The sequence below is a fragment of the Lonchura striata genome, chromosome 4A (genome assembly GCF_050655825.1).
Source record: "Lonchura striata isolate lonStrDom1 chromosome 4A, ASM5065582v1, whole genome shotgun sequence".
Taxonomy (NCBI): domain Eukaryota; kingdom Metazoa; phylum Chordata; class Aves; order Passeriformes; family Estrildidae; genus Lonchura; species Lonchura striata.
In genome coordinates, this window is record NC_140742.1 from 8,598,711 (window position 1) to 8,615,744 (window position 17,034).

The 17,034-nt window shown below is 40.0% G+C and overlaps 1 protein-coding gene across 15 annotated transcripts in view; it reads right to left on the reverse strand.

Annotated features, from left to right (window-relative positions):
• The window catches only part of IL1RAPL2 (interleukin 1 receptor accessory protein like 2), a 410,823-nt gene that overhangs the window by 142,400 nt on the left and 251,389 nt on the right, over positions 1-17,034 (reverse strand). For all 15 annotated transcript variants that reach the window (XM_085571059.1, XM_085571056.1, XM_085571055.1 and 12 more), the window contains 2 exons: positions 9,686-9,872; positions 4,177-4,330 (listed from right to left, as the gene is read on the reverse strand). In XM_085571059.1, coding sequence (XP_085427185.1) covers positions 4,177-4,330; positions 9,686-9,872 — 341 coding nt within the window. The remainder of the gene's footprint in view (positions 1-4,176; positions 4,331-9,685; positions 9,873-17,034) is intronic.

Consider the following 17,034-nt stretch of genomic DNA (forward strand, 5'->3'; position numbering starts at 1 on the left):
GATATTGCTGCATAAATGATTTTTAGGAACAGCCAGGCATTTTAGCAGCCTGTGAAGAATATGCCAGAGTAGAGGATGAAGGAAACTTAGAGGACAGAGCTCCTGGACAGAGCGGTCCAGTAACTTCTGCATGCCACTCCAATCCATCACCAGCAGTTTATGAAGTTGGTCAGACGGCCACCTTCTGCTGCCATGCTGGAAAATAATTCACCAGTACAAGCTCACAAATCACCTCTTTCCACAGGCAGCAGAAAGAGCAAGGCAATTTCTCCCACTAGCACAGCTGTCCCTGAAGAAACACATCCCTGCAAAATCCTCATCTGCCAGGGGCACCTGGGCACGCCCCGAGAGCAGGTCTTGCTCTCTTCTCAGAGGCACCCCCTCTCCCACAGCTCCAAGTTACGTCTCCTTGCATCTCCCTCTTGGCCTGTGCCCTTACAGACCACTGTTCCAAAGCAAAAAGAGTGCTGAAGGAGCAGATAAACACAGCAGGTGTTTTTCACAATGGCACCTTTTCACCCTCAAAGCTATTGAAACATTGCTGTGCATCAAGATGGAGTAAACTTGTTGGTGGGGCTGGGGAAAACAGGAAGATGCATAAATTGCCTTTCAAAACCAATGTTACATTCTACATTTGGTTTTCTTTTTTCTTTTAATCTGAATAGTATATCTGTTCTTTAATAAATTTTGGCATTTACAATACTAATTAAAATGCTTTTGGTTGTTGATATTCCTGAATAATTGTAATTTTAATAAATTCTAATAACGTAGATTAACTGTAGCTTTATATTAGTGTACTCAGTTTTTTCTAAATGGTTACAGTCTAATTTATTATCTAACTAAAAACTGAGTTTCTATTACATTTTTACACTTTAGAGCCCTAGATCAGTTTCTAATCTCACTCGTTTGTCACTCTAAAGCTACAAAGAAGCAAAGTGAAATGGTATCAATATATTTTTTTTACATAGACTGAAGAGTTACATGTTATTTGCTAAGAGATAACACTGTTGTCATGTTTCTTCAGCAAAAAAGGCTGACAAGACTTGTTTCACATCTGTCTGCATAATATAACAAACCCATGAAGAACTAGTGATGAAAAAGCTGGTTTGTTGACAATCTATTATTGTTAAATGCACCCAAACACCAAGATTTAGGCACTGCTCATTAGTGCTCTATTGTAGCTCAGGACTTTTTCCCGGTAAATACTTCGTGTCAAAATATTTTTCAAATATATTCTAGAGTGCAAGCCTTTTCCTTAGAACCCCAAAGAGCTACAGCCTCTGAAGCCACTAGGAGAACTGCACCAACACTTTGGCACTTATGGCAACACCTCCCAATAGCTCTAATGACATCACTGGACTTTGCTGGATAACTAAATATCAGCAGGGTTGTGTCCCCAGTTGAAAGCTTCTACTTGAAATAAATCCTTAGGCAACACTGATGTAAATAGCAAACAGGCAGACATCCTTCACTCGGCCCACAGGTGCTCTCTTGTCTGCTGTTAATTTGGATCAGGCTGGGCTTGTGGGATCACATCTTCAGCAGAACTGCTGCATTTGTCTCGGATCTCATTAACTATTCTGATTAGTTTTACCAACAGCAAGTTAAAATGGTTCATCTGGCTCCTGCACCTTGAAATTTTCCTAAAGCTTTTGATGTAATTTCTGTTATGACAGCCCTGCATTTATTCTGATTTCAAGTTTCAATGTTTAGATGCCCGTTCTGCATTTAGCTATGAACAGCAAATATTTCATATTGCTACTTACATAACTACCAGAATCTTCACAAAGGATTAAAAACCTCATGTACCATATTTGATGTGACTTCAAAGAAGAAAAGATCCTTGTCTTACAATCAAGAGAAAAATAACTTCATCCACCTAACTGGTGTACTTTGTACTGTGTACTTCAGCAAATGCCTGAAAGACTACAGGGAATCTAAGACAGCTTCCCCTCTCTCCAAGGCAGTTCAGCTCTCCTTGCTCAAGGGAGACATGGAGTTACCCATTTAACTTCCAGAATAACTCTTCAATAACAATTTCAGGTTACCATGGCTGCTAGCAGTGCCCAACAGAGTCTTTCTGTTCAAAATCTTTATGTTAGAGGAACTCAGACACTTGCCAATAAATGCCAATTTAGACATGGTAATAAGTACTAGTAATGGAAACAGCATCACAAAGCTTCTTCAGAAGAAAACAGCAGGCAAGATCCTTTTCTCCACATCTGTGCTTCAGGCTAGCAGAGACGATTCTACCCCAGCCTTCAGCAGTATTTGCTAACAGGGATTTTAAAGACCAGCAGGCTGAGAAGTCGGAGCTCTGGTTCTCCCTCTAGCTTCTCCTGGTACAATATTTTGATGAGAGCTCATTTTCAGACGGATGGAAAATGATCCCAGTGCAACACCAATTCCATTACAAGAAAGACCTGGACATGCTGGGATGAGTCTGTGAAGGACTCCAACATTTATTCAGCCAAGTCCCTGAAGATGTCGTGTACCTGTTCCCAGCCTGTGGTCTGACCTCAGGGCCCCCCACCTGGCTTGGACAGCCACACAATGCAGCCACACTTTGCTGTTTGTTGTAAAGTTTTCTTTGACTTCTCCCCCACAAAGATCTAAACGTACACAGATGTAAAATTCACCAACTGAAACAAAACAAAACCAGGAGAAACAAACTGGCTCATTCAAGCTGTCATTTGTAGCTCTTATCCACATTTTTAGGTTTTCATTTACATAAACTTACTAGCCTCATTCAGATATCTAGAGAGATTCAACCAACAAACACATAGCATCAGATATATCTCCCAAACATAGGTGTTAACAAACATACGTGCTTTTATAATCTAAACAAAATTTAATGCAACATGAATTCACACCAAATTAAAAGAGGAAAAATCTTCTGCTTCTCAAGTATTCTGCAAAAAGGAGAACACTTACATATTTTATACTTACATTTCAAATAAAACAGATAATAAACTTTTTAATAAGAGAAATAACCATAATAAATACTATATTTAGTTTAGGATAAATTCCTTAAATTGTAAAGTATAAATACACCACAGTGTTTAAATAATGAAGAGAACACATTACTACTATCAAGATCATAATGAGAGGGAGAGCATAGAATGTCCATTGTCAGGAATTTAGTTAAATCCATCTCATTTTCACTTTGTCAAACTTAGTTCACATTCTGATTGAAGACAAACATGCTACTCAGGGTAGCAACTACCCCAAAGCAGGTATTATATCTTCATACATTATACCATCATTCATATCTCAGGTCTAGGATCAGGTGGGTCAAATCAGTACTTTAGAGCTCTGTCCATGGCCAAAAATGGATAATAAAGAGTTACATGACATAAGGCACACAGGGAAAAGAACTCACTGAAAATGAGGAATAATGATAAGAATAAAAATAATCATATTCCATGCAAAATAAAGGGAAGACTTTTTTTTTCAGGAACATATTAGAAACATCATATGGAATAATTCAGTTTGATATAAGGAAGAGGAATTCTACCAGTCACTACTTTGAGTAGGGCCCCATTTTAATCAAAATGTGAGGAAAATACTTAACCATTTGTTTATGTGGTTTTGGGTGAAAGGCTGAAGAAAACCTCAACTGTTTTCCACAGACACGGAAGACAAAATAATAATGATATATGTCATAATGTACAATGAGATGAAAAGGGAGCAGGAATATATCAGCAGACAATACTTATTTTAGCTGTTCATTTTTTGATACTGGGTAAAAATAGACAGAAAAATACTGTTGTCTGGTAAATACCATATGGAGTCAGAACCATAGAGTGTATGACCTCCTGACAAGCAGGTTACCTTGTTTTGACAGTCCAATATTGCTAATTTCATTCTTGGAATAGGTTGTGCCATACTCTTCACTAAATATAATCCCTAGACTAGAAAAGCTGATCATCAAAAACTAAAGGAAAGCTTAAAAATATGGAGCATTTCCAGGTTTTGCACAAATCAAAAGGTAGAAGTACTCTTCTGTGGAACTTTAAAAGGTCTTGATATAAATTTCCCTGAGTCTGGGACTGCTCAGCTTTGCTTTGGACTTACTTCTGTCAAACAGATTCACTGATATGTGAATACCATTTTTTCTTATTATTTCAAAGCATTATTTTTTTTTCCTATTGGCAAAGAAAAAAATATTCTTACCAGTAACCTTCAATTCAACTGTCCTTCGTATAAGCTTGCCTTCAAACTTTAGTTCACAGGTATAATTTCCTCCATCTTCTTCCTGGACCTCTTGAATTAAGAGAGTATTTCCCTTCTGAATTACAACACTTCTCCACATTTTTGGCTCACATTCCTGCAGAAAAAAACAACCAGTGACAAAATTACTGAGCTTGTACAACGTAAGACAATATTGCCTGGTTGGATTTTCAGTATTATACATAAGGAAAAAACCACCTAGATATATTTTGCAATTAAAATTCAAATGTAATTTCAGAAAGCAGAGAGATCTGAAACTGGAATTAATTTAAAGACTGAAATTAAACAGAAATGTTTTTAACTGTACTACTATACTACCATATCACATGGGCTGTGTTTAATACATGGTGCCCTCAAGCAATGGTTAAGTATCTTTTTCTTCATAACAACCGCCAAGACCTCTCCTTTAGGATGGACCATTAAAATACATCTCTGTTTGAAGGGAGTAAGGGCAACATCTGTTAAGAGTTGGCCTGAAGGCAAATTTTATACATAGTTCCAGGCCAGAACCATTTACCAATAGAAGAAAACAGGAAGAACAGCAGTTTTTTGAGAGAATTCAGCAGCCTGGTTTCCTTACAGCCTTATTTCTCATCACTGGCTTCTCCAGCACCTGATGAGCTTTGATTCAGTCTTTTCCCATCAGCAGGCACTTTGCAACCCCCGTGCACCCTGTGATGCAGGACATGGCACTGATGGCTGCAGCTCTCACAGACTGCACCCACACAGTCCTTAGCTGTTTGGCAGTTTTAGGCTCACTGCTGCAAACTGTGATCCTGCTGGAACCACCCTTGAGTCCTTCTGGATAGGGCGTGGTACAGTGCAGGAAGAGGCTCTCCCTTTCCCAGTATACTGGATCCTTGCAGAGAGATCAGTCACTTTCCTTGTGGGCAGCATTCATGACTGAATCATTCTTGGAATGTTCTGAATTAAAAGTACAGGCCAAATATAATCATTGTCTCTCGAAAATGTCACCTTAAGATTATGGATTTATTGTTTCTAAATACCTTTAGCATCAAGCCTTTTCTCCTGCAACAAAACCATACTTTTTGAGTTCTCTAAAGCACTCAGCAGTCCCAGCAGCTCCAGAGGCCATGGCTAATCCTGTACCCTGGGAACACACAGCAACATGGGCCTGAGTACCTTCAGTGCCTCTCCATTCCCTCTCTCAAGGAGGCAGCTTGGAACAAGCTCAGACTGCTGCAGTCTCACATCAGTTACATCAGGCTCAGCAGCTTCAGAGACTGGTGACATGCCCACACCTATGCCCCATTTTCTGCTTGTCTGCAACAGCAGTGTCAAAAGCAGAGAAAACAAAATAGAACAAAGCTTTCTCTTAAGAAAACAACCAAACAAGAAAATATGTCAGCATGCAAATATATTGTACCACAGTAAGAGATCAGCGTGACACAAACATTAATTTTTCATGGACTCCATACGCATTCCAAATCCATGTCAGATTCTAAATTCAAGGACAGCGATAGAGAAATAAAAAGACAGGACTGAGAATTTCTGGCCTTGCACTTGGAAAGGGAGCACTAAAGAGTTCTCCCTGTCCCTAAGAGGCCAAATTCAGTTACAAAATGATCAGATTTCAGATTCGGAAGCTGTGCAACACTACTGCAGGTACCAGAGTGATCAGCACATCTCTCTGTTTCCAAAGTACAGCTGTAAGGGGAGCATCATCTCATCTTGCAAGTGAACTTTAGTTAACACTGGTGATAGAGAATGAGCAGAACCCAGATCCCATCTACTGTGCTGAGACTCACTCAGAATACAAATCTGAGCCAGGAAATGCCATTAAATCCTTTCTGATTTGAGCTCGAAATTTTGGTTCCATTGAAAGGTACATCAACCACCTACTCAGTGTAACTAAATCTGACCACTGAGCAAAGAATATGATTCAGTCCTATTCAATCCTAATTGAGAAGGAATATAATTCCCAGAACACACAAAGTAAGCATATTTCAGATATGCACCCTTTAGTGCAGCACTGAAATAAGCTGTGTTACCAGTTTTACATTCTCTACTTTATTTTTAAAAGCATGGGAACAAAGAGATAGAAGATACATTTTTATATGTTTTACATTTTTATATACAAGTTTGCAATAAAAGGATGACACCTTTACTACTACAAAGAGTAATAATTCAGCAAAAAAACTGTTTGTGCTATTGTGGTTTTACATAGAGGAGTTGTTTTGGTGGAATTGTACTACTAATTTCCTTATTATTTTTTTTTGTATCTTCTTGAAGCACCTCCTTCCTATTAGAGATTATTTATAAGCCTTTCTTTCCCAAATTTCATCAAATCATTTTTTTATTCTGCTGACTACACAGGCTTTACAAAAGTATGTTAAAATGCTTGTTTGTATATTTAATACACAAAACTAAAAGCAAAAAAGGGGAGAAGCTGGAAAATGGCTGAGAAACAAAATTCTTACTAGTTCTTATATTCTGAAAACAATCTAGATTTTACTGTTGGATTTCTGCTAATTTCCCTAAAAGGATAAGTGCTCAATTGTAAGACTCATTTCATGGATTCACAGAATAGTTTTGCTTGGAAGGGACCTTACAGATCATCTCATTCCAGCTCCCCTGCATGGGCAGGGACAGCTTCCAGTAAACCTGGTTGCAACAAGACTCATCCAACTGGTGTTGAACCCTTCCAGGGACAGGAGTCCACAGTTTCTCTGGGCAACCTGTGCAAATGCCTCACCACTCTCACAGGAAAAAAATTAATATCTAATCTAAATCTACTCTCCATCAGTCCAAGGCCATTCCCTCCTGTCCTTTCACTACATGCCCTTGTGGAAAGTCCCTCTCCAATAACCTTCTAAGTCCCCTCCAGGTACTGGAAGGTGCCCTAAGTTCCCCCCAAAGGCTTTAACCAATTAATTGCTCTTTTCTGCTTTTACAATATGTTTACCTGCTAGAAGAATCTGCAAGTTTCTTTTTCTAGACTATTTACTTTCCTTAGGCATCTGAAATGTTTTGGAATTTTTTCTCCCAGTAATTAAGTAATGCTTCTTTTTCTCTTCCTTGAAATCTAAGTGGCAGTACCTCAAAAGTCTATTTTTCTGGGTAGTTAACAACTCCCTGTCCTTCACCTGACATTTTGATTGTTCTCTTAGCCCTCCTTTAAACCCAGCAGTAGAAAAGACATGATTGAAATGGATTAAGACTCCACACTCATGATATAATATACCTTTTCCCTCTGCCAGCTGATTTTTCATGAAACTGCTCTTTCTCTTAAATCCCGTTCATTCAATCACGCCTTGACACACACATCTACTTAAAAAAATACCACACATTTTGTCAAAACAGTTCTAATAGGCATAACTGAGCTGAGCATATATCAATGGCATTCACTGGGGAAACCTTTAAAAATAAATATTTAATGCAGTGTAATTCTAGCCAGAAGTGAAGTTCATCCTACTGTTAAAACAAATCCTCAAAGCAAATGCTATGTTACATACTGGGTGTGCACGTGGAATTCTATTCAGGCATAATTAAGAGCATGTTTAAATTACAGTTAATTCCCAGTAAATTGATGCAAGTACTAGCTCAGATTCATTAATCCCTCAACACAGAGAAGCCTTTTGGAAGACAGAGCAGGTTCTGCACACAGTGGGCAGGCATCATCACTGTCCTGTCTGATGGTATTTCATAGGTCAAGTCCAAACTCCCTGACTACCAGTGAATTGGCAGGTTCTCATGAACACAAGGATTTCTCTTTTCAGCAGAAGGAATAAAGAAGGAAATCTCAAAGACTTCCTCATACTTATTTATCTATCTAGTGTTCTGTTTCAAACAACTTATGCTCCCTGCCCAGGTAATGGAAACCTGTGTGTGACACCCAGACAAGCAGGGTGGGATTATGGAACCCTTCCACTCCCTCTCTTGGTCAGTACACACTGGTGTGGGGCTGCACATGCATCTTCTTTAGACTAGTTTCTGCTCCATGACAGCTGAAGATCATTTCTGCTAAACTATTTTTCAGTGTGCTTTGGCAAAAAATTTGAGATCTTCAGTGATCTGGTGTTCAGTAATACCAAGATAAAGAGGGCAAGAAGCAGTTTCTCTTCAGTATCCTCTTTGCTCTGAGATTTCAGACTTCATATGCAGAGCCAGGAACTGGAATCAATGATCCCTGTGAGCCCCTTCTAACACAGGATATTCTATGATTAACTAAACACATATATTTGACATATGAACAGCACTGAAGATATCAATGCATATGCTGAGAGAAAGAGTTTCAACTGTTGAAATAAAAACTTTGTTCACAGTAACAGTGGATTATGGCACACATTCTGTTACTATAAGACATGACATATGAGATTTCTGTAAAAAAAACAAATAAATGACAACTTTTATAGTTGCTCTTTTCAGCTGCAACCTGCTAAGGAGGAAAAAAATCTGCTAGTCTGCCCATATTAATTATTTCATTCAAAATAATTGTCTTTAAAGAATGTTATTCAGGTTGGGAAATCAAGGACTCCAAATTTATATTTTTAACTAGTTGGTATGTTTCTGTCTGTATTACCTGAACCGAGCTTATTCTAAACTCCTACAATCCAAACTCTATTTTCCACAGATCAAACTCAACTGTTCCTGTTGCCCAATTATTTCTGGTTCCTTCTGACTCTCAGCTTTTTATTCTTCTCTACTATATCTTGCATCATTAGCCTGAGGGCTTTTCAAATACCAGACTTCAACCCCAGTCAAGAAAACAGGCAAAATTTGCCAGACCTTGCTGTGGTCTCATTACTTGATGTTTGCCAGGCAACCCATATTTTACTTATTCTCCTGCTTTCTTGGGGAGCTACAGAAACACATCACAAATGCATTTGCTGATGAAAGTGGTGTCTGATACTTGAAAGTCCTTGGAGAAGGTGCAGGCCGATGAGTTACCTGGAAATGCTAAAATGAACTGACTTCATGAATGAATGAAGCGATTCAGTTAAAATGCACTGACTTCATGACAGTTACTCAATGAACCTCAGCAGACTTCTGTGCAGACTCCAGGAGGCACTGGTAAAATTAGCCAATGGACTCCATAGAAATTAATTGGCAGCACAACTGGAGCTGGTGGTGCTGATAGACCTTTGGCTCCATTGCAGGTGCCTCCCTTTGTTTCTACTCCAGGATCATGCAGGGAGACACCACACCCAGGTACAAACTGGTAGAGGCCCTGTGGTTTGGGAATGTGGGGCTGCTGATAGAGAAATCCTGTGAGCTCTCTCACAGAACAGCCTCATTGACACTGATTTCTGTTGGACAATGACGTTGCTGGGCAGTTTTACCTGCAAAACTGTCATACTGGGAAAACACTCTCCAGACCAGTCACAAACCACTGATGCCTCACAGAAAGTCAGCTTTAAGCCTCAGTCTGAAAAAAAAGTGGAAGTTTTGAACAGTTTCAGCCCAACAGCAACAAGACAGCAATAGTTACCTTGTACCACACCACATCTGGCTCTTGACTGGCTGTTTTGTAATCCTCAATATCAGGACAGGAGATTGTCTTTCTCTTAGTGACTTCTGATTTTTCCAGGTACCTGATCTTGCTGTTGTAGCAAAGCCCAGATTCATTCTCAGCTACAGTCAAGGACATGGACACCTTCATGCAATACGTTGAGTTTCTGCAGGGACAGAAAGATGGTTTCATTTATCCTGCCTTCTTTTCACTACATTTGTTTCAGCACAGAAAGTTTCTTTGTCAAGCCCTCATTTTCACAACCACTTGAGTGACACATTCAAATAGTAACAGCCGTGCTATGCATTTCCAGCACAGAAGAATTATGAGGAAACATTAAGGCTCACTTCTGACTGACTGTGAAGACTATGAAGAACCTTGAAGAAATATTGTTGACAAGTGATCCAACCCAGCACAGCAGCTCTTTTGAGCTTGCAAGTCTATCAGCACAGGAACCTGTTGGCACCTCAAATGCTGGTCAGGATACACCACCCTATTTCCTCTGTATCCCCCCACACTTATCCTCACCCTTGTTCTCTCCCACCTTCAGGAGATTTCACTCCTGTGTACACTGCTATGCATTTGAGAAGAAGGGTTACATGCTGGATGGTAAATCACATCACACAGGAAAGATTTCTCCCTGAGAAGGAACCCTTTTACAAAATTCTACAGCACATCATACTGTGGTGGGTTGACCTGGACCAGCTGCCAGCCTCCCACCAGCTTCACCCTTCACTCCCTTCAACGGGATGGGGAGAAGAAAATAAAATGAAAAAGTTAATGTGTCGAGAAGAAGACAAGACTCACCTATTACTGTCACAGACAAAACAGACTTCACTTGGAAAAGAAATATTTTTATATATTTTAAAATATTTTTCTGACACTAAAGATGCTGGTTGCTCATTCCCACCAACTACACCCAGGACAGTGTTTTTTATTTTAAAAAAGTCCCAAATGCTCCATGACAGATCTTCTCTTACATTTCCTTCTGTCAAGGGAGCCTGTAGTCGGGAAGAAAATAAAAAAGGTCTACAGGGACACTTCACCAGAGTTCAAAGCTTTACTCTAAACAAGTGCTGGCAAAACACTACAAATGGGTTCTTGTCAAAGGTGTAGCATGAGCAGGCATTGGCAGACAGAGCCATTAGCAAGGCAAATCAGGAGGCAATCTTCAGAAACATCCCATTTAGTGTTTTGCATTCAGCAAAACCACAGACTTCGTCCTTCCTTCTCACTTGTCCTCAAAATGCCACCTGTATATCTGTGTAATAACTTTGGTGGATATTTTGTCCATTCCCTCACCTCTGAGTGAAAAGGCTCACTTTGCACGCTGACGGGATGCGTTTCAGTTGAGAGTCTATAATAAAGTCTCATTCTCACAAACTGCACAAAACACATTATTTTAACTGAAAGAAAATTTCTCTGAACTGAAAACAATCCATCATTTGGGGTGGGCTTATATAATTTAGGGAAAATAAGTCAACTTTCTCCTAAATTATCTTTTGAAAAGGGTTGCCCTTCTTGTAGAAAGAAAACAAAATGTATTTGAGAGTTTTTACAGCACTGAAAATCCACAAAATATGGATACAACCACTCAGTGTAATCAATAGTAATTGATCAGTAATGATTATTTAGCTTTCTTGAATGACTGTAAGTATTACTGAGTGCAAGTAAGGTCACATGCACTCAGTAATAATGATCCAGGCTAATAAAAAATAATGTCTTTGAATAGTTGTCCATTACTTGGTATTATTTAATAGTGCTGTATTTTCTCCTAACAATCTTGCATTATTTAGATTGCATTTTGAACAGCGCTGGAGGCCATTTCTATTTAAAATGCTTCCTGGAACCACAACCTAAAAATGCAGAATGCTTTTCATTAGTTACAATTAGAATTGAGTAGAATTGAGGAAACTAAGTGCCTGGGGAGTACTATCACTTTTGTTCACACTCCATGACCAAGACAATAAATCTATTCAGGTTCATGATGAAGAAAGCCCTCACTAAGCCAAAAGCAATAGACTTGAAAGCTTCATGGATGGTTCTTCACCAGCCACTGACATTACTGCTACAGCTGGTAATCCAGAAAAGGGCAAATTCTGCAGGAATGTCAGTGACTGAAGCAGGAGTCTTCCTTTAATCTAGTCAGCTCTAGAAAACAGTGATATTTCACAGCATGGGCAAAAGCAATCAGTAGTTTGATCAACCTTGCTGTTTTTCTCAGTTTTGAAGAAGTCTGGGAGCTGAAGTCTGCTAAGTTGTGAGCCATTCCTCGCTGTTCTGGGCAAGCTGTTCCCTAAGGCTGGGCTGTTAGATTTCATCTCTCAGTTCTCTGAGCACCTGATGTATCTGTGCTGATTTTTTTTTTTTTTCTCAGTGTCTTCCCTGCCTTGTGGGTTCTGGAGGCATAAAGGGCCTCTCTAAAGTTGACAGCTTGAGGGAGAACTCAGAAGGGGGATCACAAAGAGGATTGGTACAACTTTGTTTTTACCATCTGGCCAGCAGACAGGAACTGGGTGGGCCTGGTCACACAGGGCACTGATAGGAGCCCACCTAAAGAGTTCTCTCAGTAAGCCCATAGAGCTGCTGTGTTGGGAAGGCATTCAGTTCTTTCTTTACAATTGTTTTCAGGACCCCTGTGTCCACAAGTGCTCTCCTTCATGACCTGCATTTGAGTTGCTTATGATAAGGATCTTTTTCCTTTTTGTTTTTTTTTTTTTTTTTTTTTTTGGTTTTTTTGTTGTTGTTGTTGGTAGAGGTATGTAGATAAACTAGCACAAATCCCATGATTTTGCTTTTCTTCTTTCAGAAGCTAAACAGATGGCCTATGAATTATTAAAAGGAGGATCCACTTTTGTTTTCAGTACATGGTCATGGAGCTTGGTGCGGGAGGTCAGTGCTCCCAGCAGTCTCTGGCTGGCAGGAAAGGTTATATAGCCATTTTTAATGAGGAAAGCCAGATACAAGAAGAACAAAAGATACCAACAGATAAGCTACAGGTAACCAGGGCTTTGCTGTCAGAAACAGTGGCCAAGAGGAATGAAAAGCAAGCAGCTTCCAGATGGGTGAAGAAGATGCTGAAGGACTTCCAGTGGTGATCTGAGTATTGTGAGGCCAGGTTAAGAAGAGTTGTATCTAAGTTGCAAATGTTGGAACCCACAAGAAAATGTCAGGTCAAACTTTCTATATACATGTAAAGGAAATACAAACCCATGGGTCTGGAAGTGGGTCTTTCAACAATTTGTATTTTCTGAAATGTTTCCACACCATTCATTTTCCACAGGAGTTGATTTCTAGTGGGTTCTAATTCTACAAGAAGTAGTAGTGGTCATATTGGGAACAGGAAGAGGGAAGAAAAGAAAGACCCACTCACTCCACAGTGCAAAGAAAAATTGTTTTGAATTTTCACACTGAAACTAAGATCTATAATGCTCTATTCCAAGGGAATAGTTACCTACTGGACCTACTCTCTCAACTGGAAATGGGAAGAAGGGCTTAGCTTTGCCAGAGTTCACAAAACAGTTTCCTTTGTTCTGGTGGCAAGGCATCTATAATCCCCAGGCCACCTGGAGCTGGCTCTGAACCACAAACTGAAGCCAGCTTCAAATCCAATAGAAAAGCAGAGGGAGAACCAAGGGAGTTTAACGGGTCTAAAAACAAAAGCAAGCAAAAACTGTGTTTGGCTTGACTTCGAAGCAGGGACAAAAGGCAAAAAGGGAGATGTAAAGAAGTGGATAAGGACCTTTGAAATTGGAGTTTCAGTCCCTAAATTATTTTTCATCCTTTTTTGGATTCAGGACAATTAATCAGCCCCAAGGCTGAATTCAAATTAAAGTAAATATTCACAACTTTTGAAAAAAAACCACTTTTTTTGCATTGTTTCTGCAAAACACTTAGCAGTGTTTCTGCTAAGTGAGTGTGGTCTGTTAAAAGAGTCAAGTAGAAAATTTTTGTCTCTAATATGTTCAGTATCACCCCCAGCACCCCAATTTATTGATTTCCTTATAAAGAGGAAAGGTGACAGAAATGTGGTTGAATATTTTATATCTACTAGATTGAAAAACTCCACTTAATTTTGAATTGCATATTTATACAAGAGGATTCACACTAGGTTTTTTCCCTTACAGATTCATTTTTCATTGTACTGGGTTTTTTATTACATTCTAAGACTTCAGCGGTAGATCCAAGAGCTGGGAAGTGTATTTATCAAAGCAGTGCTCGGGGAACAGCACACCTCAGGCTTAGTGCTCTCTCCATGTCCCTGAACACTCTGGCTATTTTAATGACATTTTTATTGGCTCACTGACTGCAGGATTGAATAGCTCAACCTGTACATTCATCTTAGCTCATTTTGAGTTAGAGCAACTACAGTAATGTCTTGGTTTGAAGGACAGGTGTCTGCCAAAGAAGGCAAGAACCTCCCTTGGAATAGAAAATGTGGCCCTCTTCCCTCCAAATTATTATAACCTTGAAATGAAGGGGCTTTCAGGCAAAGACACGGAGTAGCATGTCCGTGTGTCTCAGTGCCGCCGCAGCCCCAGCGAGCAGAGCCCAAACCCAGCCCGGCTCCCTGCGCTGCAGTTCCGGGCACGGCCAGCAGGGGCGCTGCTGGCTCCCGGCCGGCCGGGCTGCGCTGCTCCCCCGCGCCTGCAGGGGGCGCTGTGGCGCAAGCTCGACCCTTGACATTTTTTTGATTTTTAATTCTTATAAATATGTCAAGTGAGAGAACAACAGGCTGACTGTTGCTCCCTGAACCAAAGGCCAAGAGGTGCAGTGATTCTGTGGCTTGTGTGTGGTACCTAGCCTTGGTATTGCTCCAAACACTCCTGTCCTGTATTTTGCTTCCTTGTTGCTGTTATCTAATACCAATGCCTGAAAGGGAGAAATCCTAATTCCATGATACCATTCCTTTACCATCTGACAAGTTTTCAAGATAACCCTGGTAAAAGAAAACAACACCTTGGAAAGTATGATCTCAGAAATTAGGTGCTAAACCAGCACAATGTCACAAATCCAGTGCTCTTATATTATCTCTATTTCCTCCAACCGAGGAAGAGGTGGTAAAGCCAGACAAAGGTACCATTCAAGGCTACATTCTCTTCAAGCAGAAAAAGTATCTGTGTGGAACTAATCCATTACTCATCAAGAATTTTCATTCTTTATGCACTTCTTTTCTCCTAAGTTCCAATCTCTACATAAGAGTCACTAGAAACAAGACAATTTGACCTTGACTAAAACATACTGCATGTCCCAGAGGGTCATGTTTTACAGTGAGAAAGGCTATACTCTCTCTATTCAAAAGAAAATAACTTCTGAGCAAAGTCACTGAAAGGTAATTTTAAAAGGCCACATTAATGACAGCTTGAAAAAATAGATATCCAGGAATGTCTCCCTTAAGTCACCTGTCAACAGTCTAGTTCTCACCAGAGGCACTTAAAAGCAAGACCTGTACTTCTCACTATGAGTTTAGCCATCTTTAGAGAACTTTTGTACTTCTAGATCCTGGGATGAAAAATAAAAGATGTTGGGATATGGCAATTGGGTAGAGCATCACATAGGTGGGTCTCTCTCACCAAACCTTACCAAACTTAGAGTTTATATTTAATTTGGACATCATCTTAAGAGGGAAATGTGGCATAAAAATGTCAGGATGTGCCTACTATAGTCAGCGATACAGCCAGTAACAGCAAAGCCATGATTTGAAAATTTGTGGCTATGATTTGAAAATTCATGGGTACTATTAGTATTATGTTTCTTAAGTGTGTCTTAAGAAAGAAGAATAAGTGACAGCCATCTGATTCTTGCATGGTTAGGGTCAGGAGGAGCTATTTCTTTTCTGGGTGCCTTCACACACACATGCCCTGGTCTCGATGACCTCTGCATTGTGACAGATGCAAACAAAAAGCAAATCACCAGTCAGTCATTCCAACAGGGACTACCCAGACACAGAGAAGATATCCCAACATTGAAGTTGAATCACACAGGCCAAGAGTGTTTCTGGGGTTTGGGGTTTTTTCCAAACTTGTCACCAATGTTAGTCACTAAATGTTGCAATTGAGTATGTGAAAATACGATACAGAACAAAGAAGAAATGCAGAAGCCAAAAGAACACCAAGTTATTGCAGCATATCACACCTCAGTTCATGAACTAGGTGGTCTCTGTCAGCTTCAGACACCCTATTCTAGCAAAAGAAATCCTGTAATTGGCTGGGTTTGCTCAGGGGGGAAATTCCTTCTTTGTCCTTAAGAATTACAAGGCAGCAAATTGCTTTAAAGTCTACTACTGCAAATGACTAGGCCCTTTTCATTTATTTCCTGATACTTTTCTATTAGAACTTGGATATTAATGTTAAATCACATTGTCTTACTGAAAAGCCCCATTACAAACGACATAAATCTGAGGCACAGGAACAACTGCTCCCAGGACAGTATTAAGAAATCCCCTTCCAATAATTTTGCAATTGCCATACCCTGTTCTGTTTCTGAGAGGACTGAACGCTTTCTCCTTTATGTCTTTCAAAACACACATTGTGTAGATTAGCATATCTATTCCTCTATGCTTTTTTTTTTTTTTTTAATTAGACACCTAGCACACAAAACAAAAAGTTGCATTCAAGACACCCATCAGCCTTGTCTGCATTGCTAAACCTCAATGATTTTATTTCCTGGAGGAATAAAACCTGTGGAGCACAGCCTTCCTTCTGCACATAAGTCCTATTTTGCAGATGCAATGTTGAAAGGCAGGTCCTGCTCTGTTTGTACACGGGCAATTGAACAGGAAAACCAGTGGATCGGTTATTGTCTCACAGGGTATACAAGGAATGAAAGACTCATGAAATGAATGTCCTTACAATGTGAACTGTTTGAGTCCTGCAGCTGAGTCCTCCTGGCTGTGCCTTCCCTTAAAATGGTGGCCAGAAAAGAAGAAATTTTCCTCCAGTATCACTCACCAAATATCAGTTTAACTCCTACGGTTCTGTCATCTTGCACTTTGGGCATGACGGATTTTCTCAGGAAACCTTCCATTTGTCTGTCCACTCACAGGACACAGACAACATTTCCTACTGATGTAGTTACAGCTGGCTTCATGGGGATTCCAACAGGAATGATATCTGGGTGAGCACATTGTCACTGTTATTTGGAGAACAGAAGGGAAATGAAAACTCCCTGACATGCTGGAGAAGAGATGGCTGGGGAGGGTTGAAACATCTCAGCAGCAGCTCTCCTGCAGGCCAAGTCTGACTGCATGAGGCAGCAGTCCCTCCACTCTGCATCCCTTCTCTGCTCTAGGCAAGGTTTGAAGCCCACCAGGGAAGGCACTTCAGGAG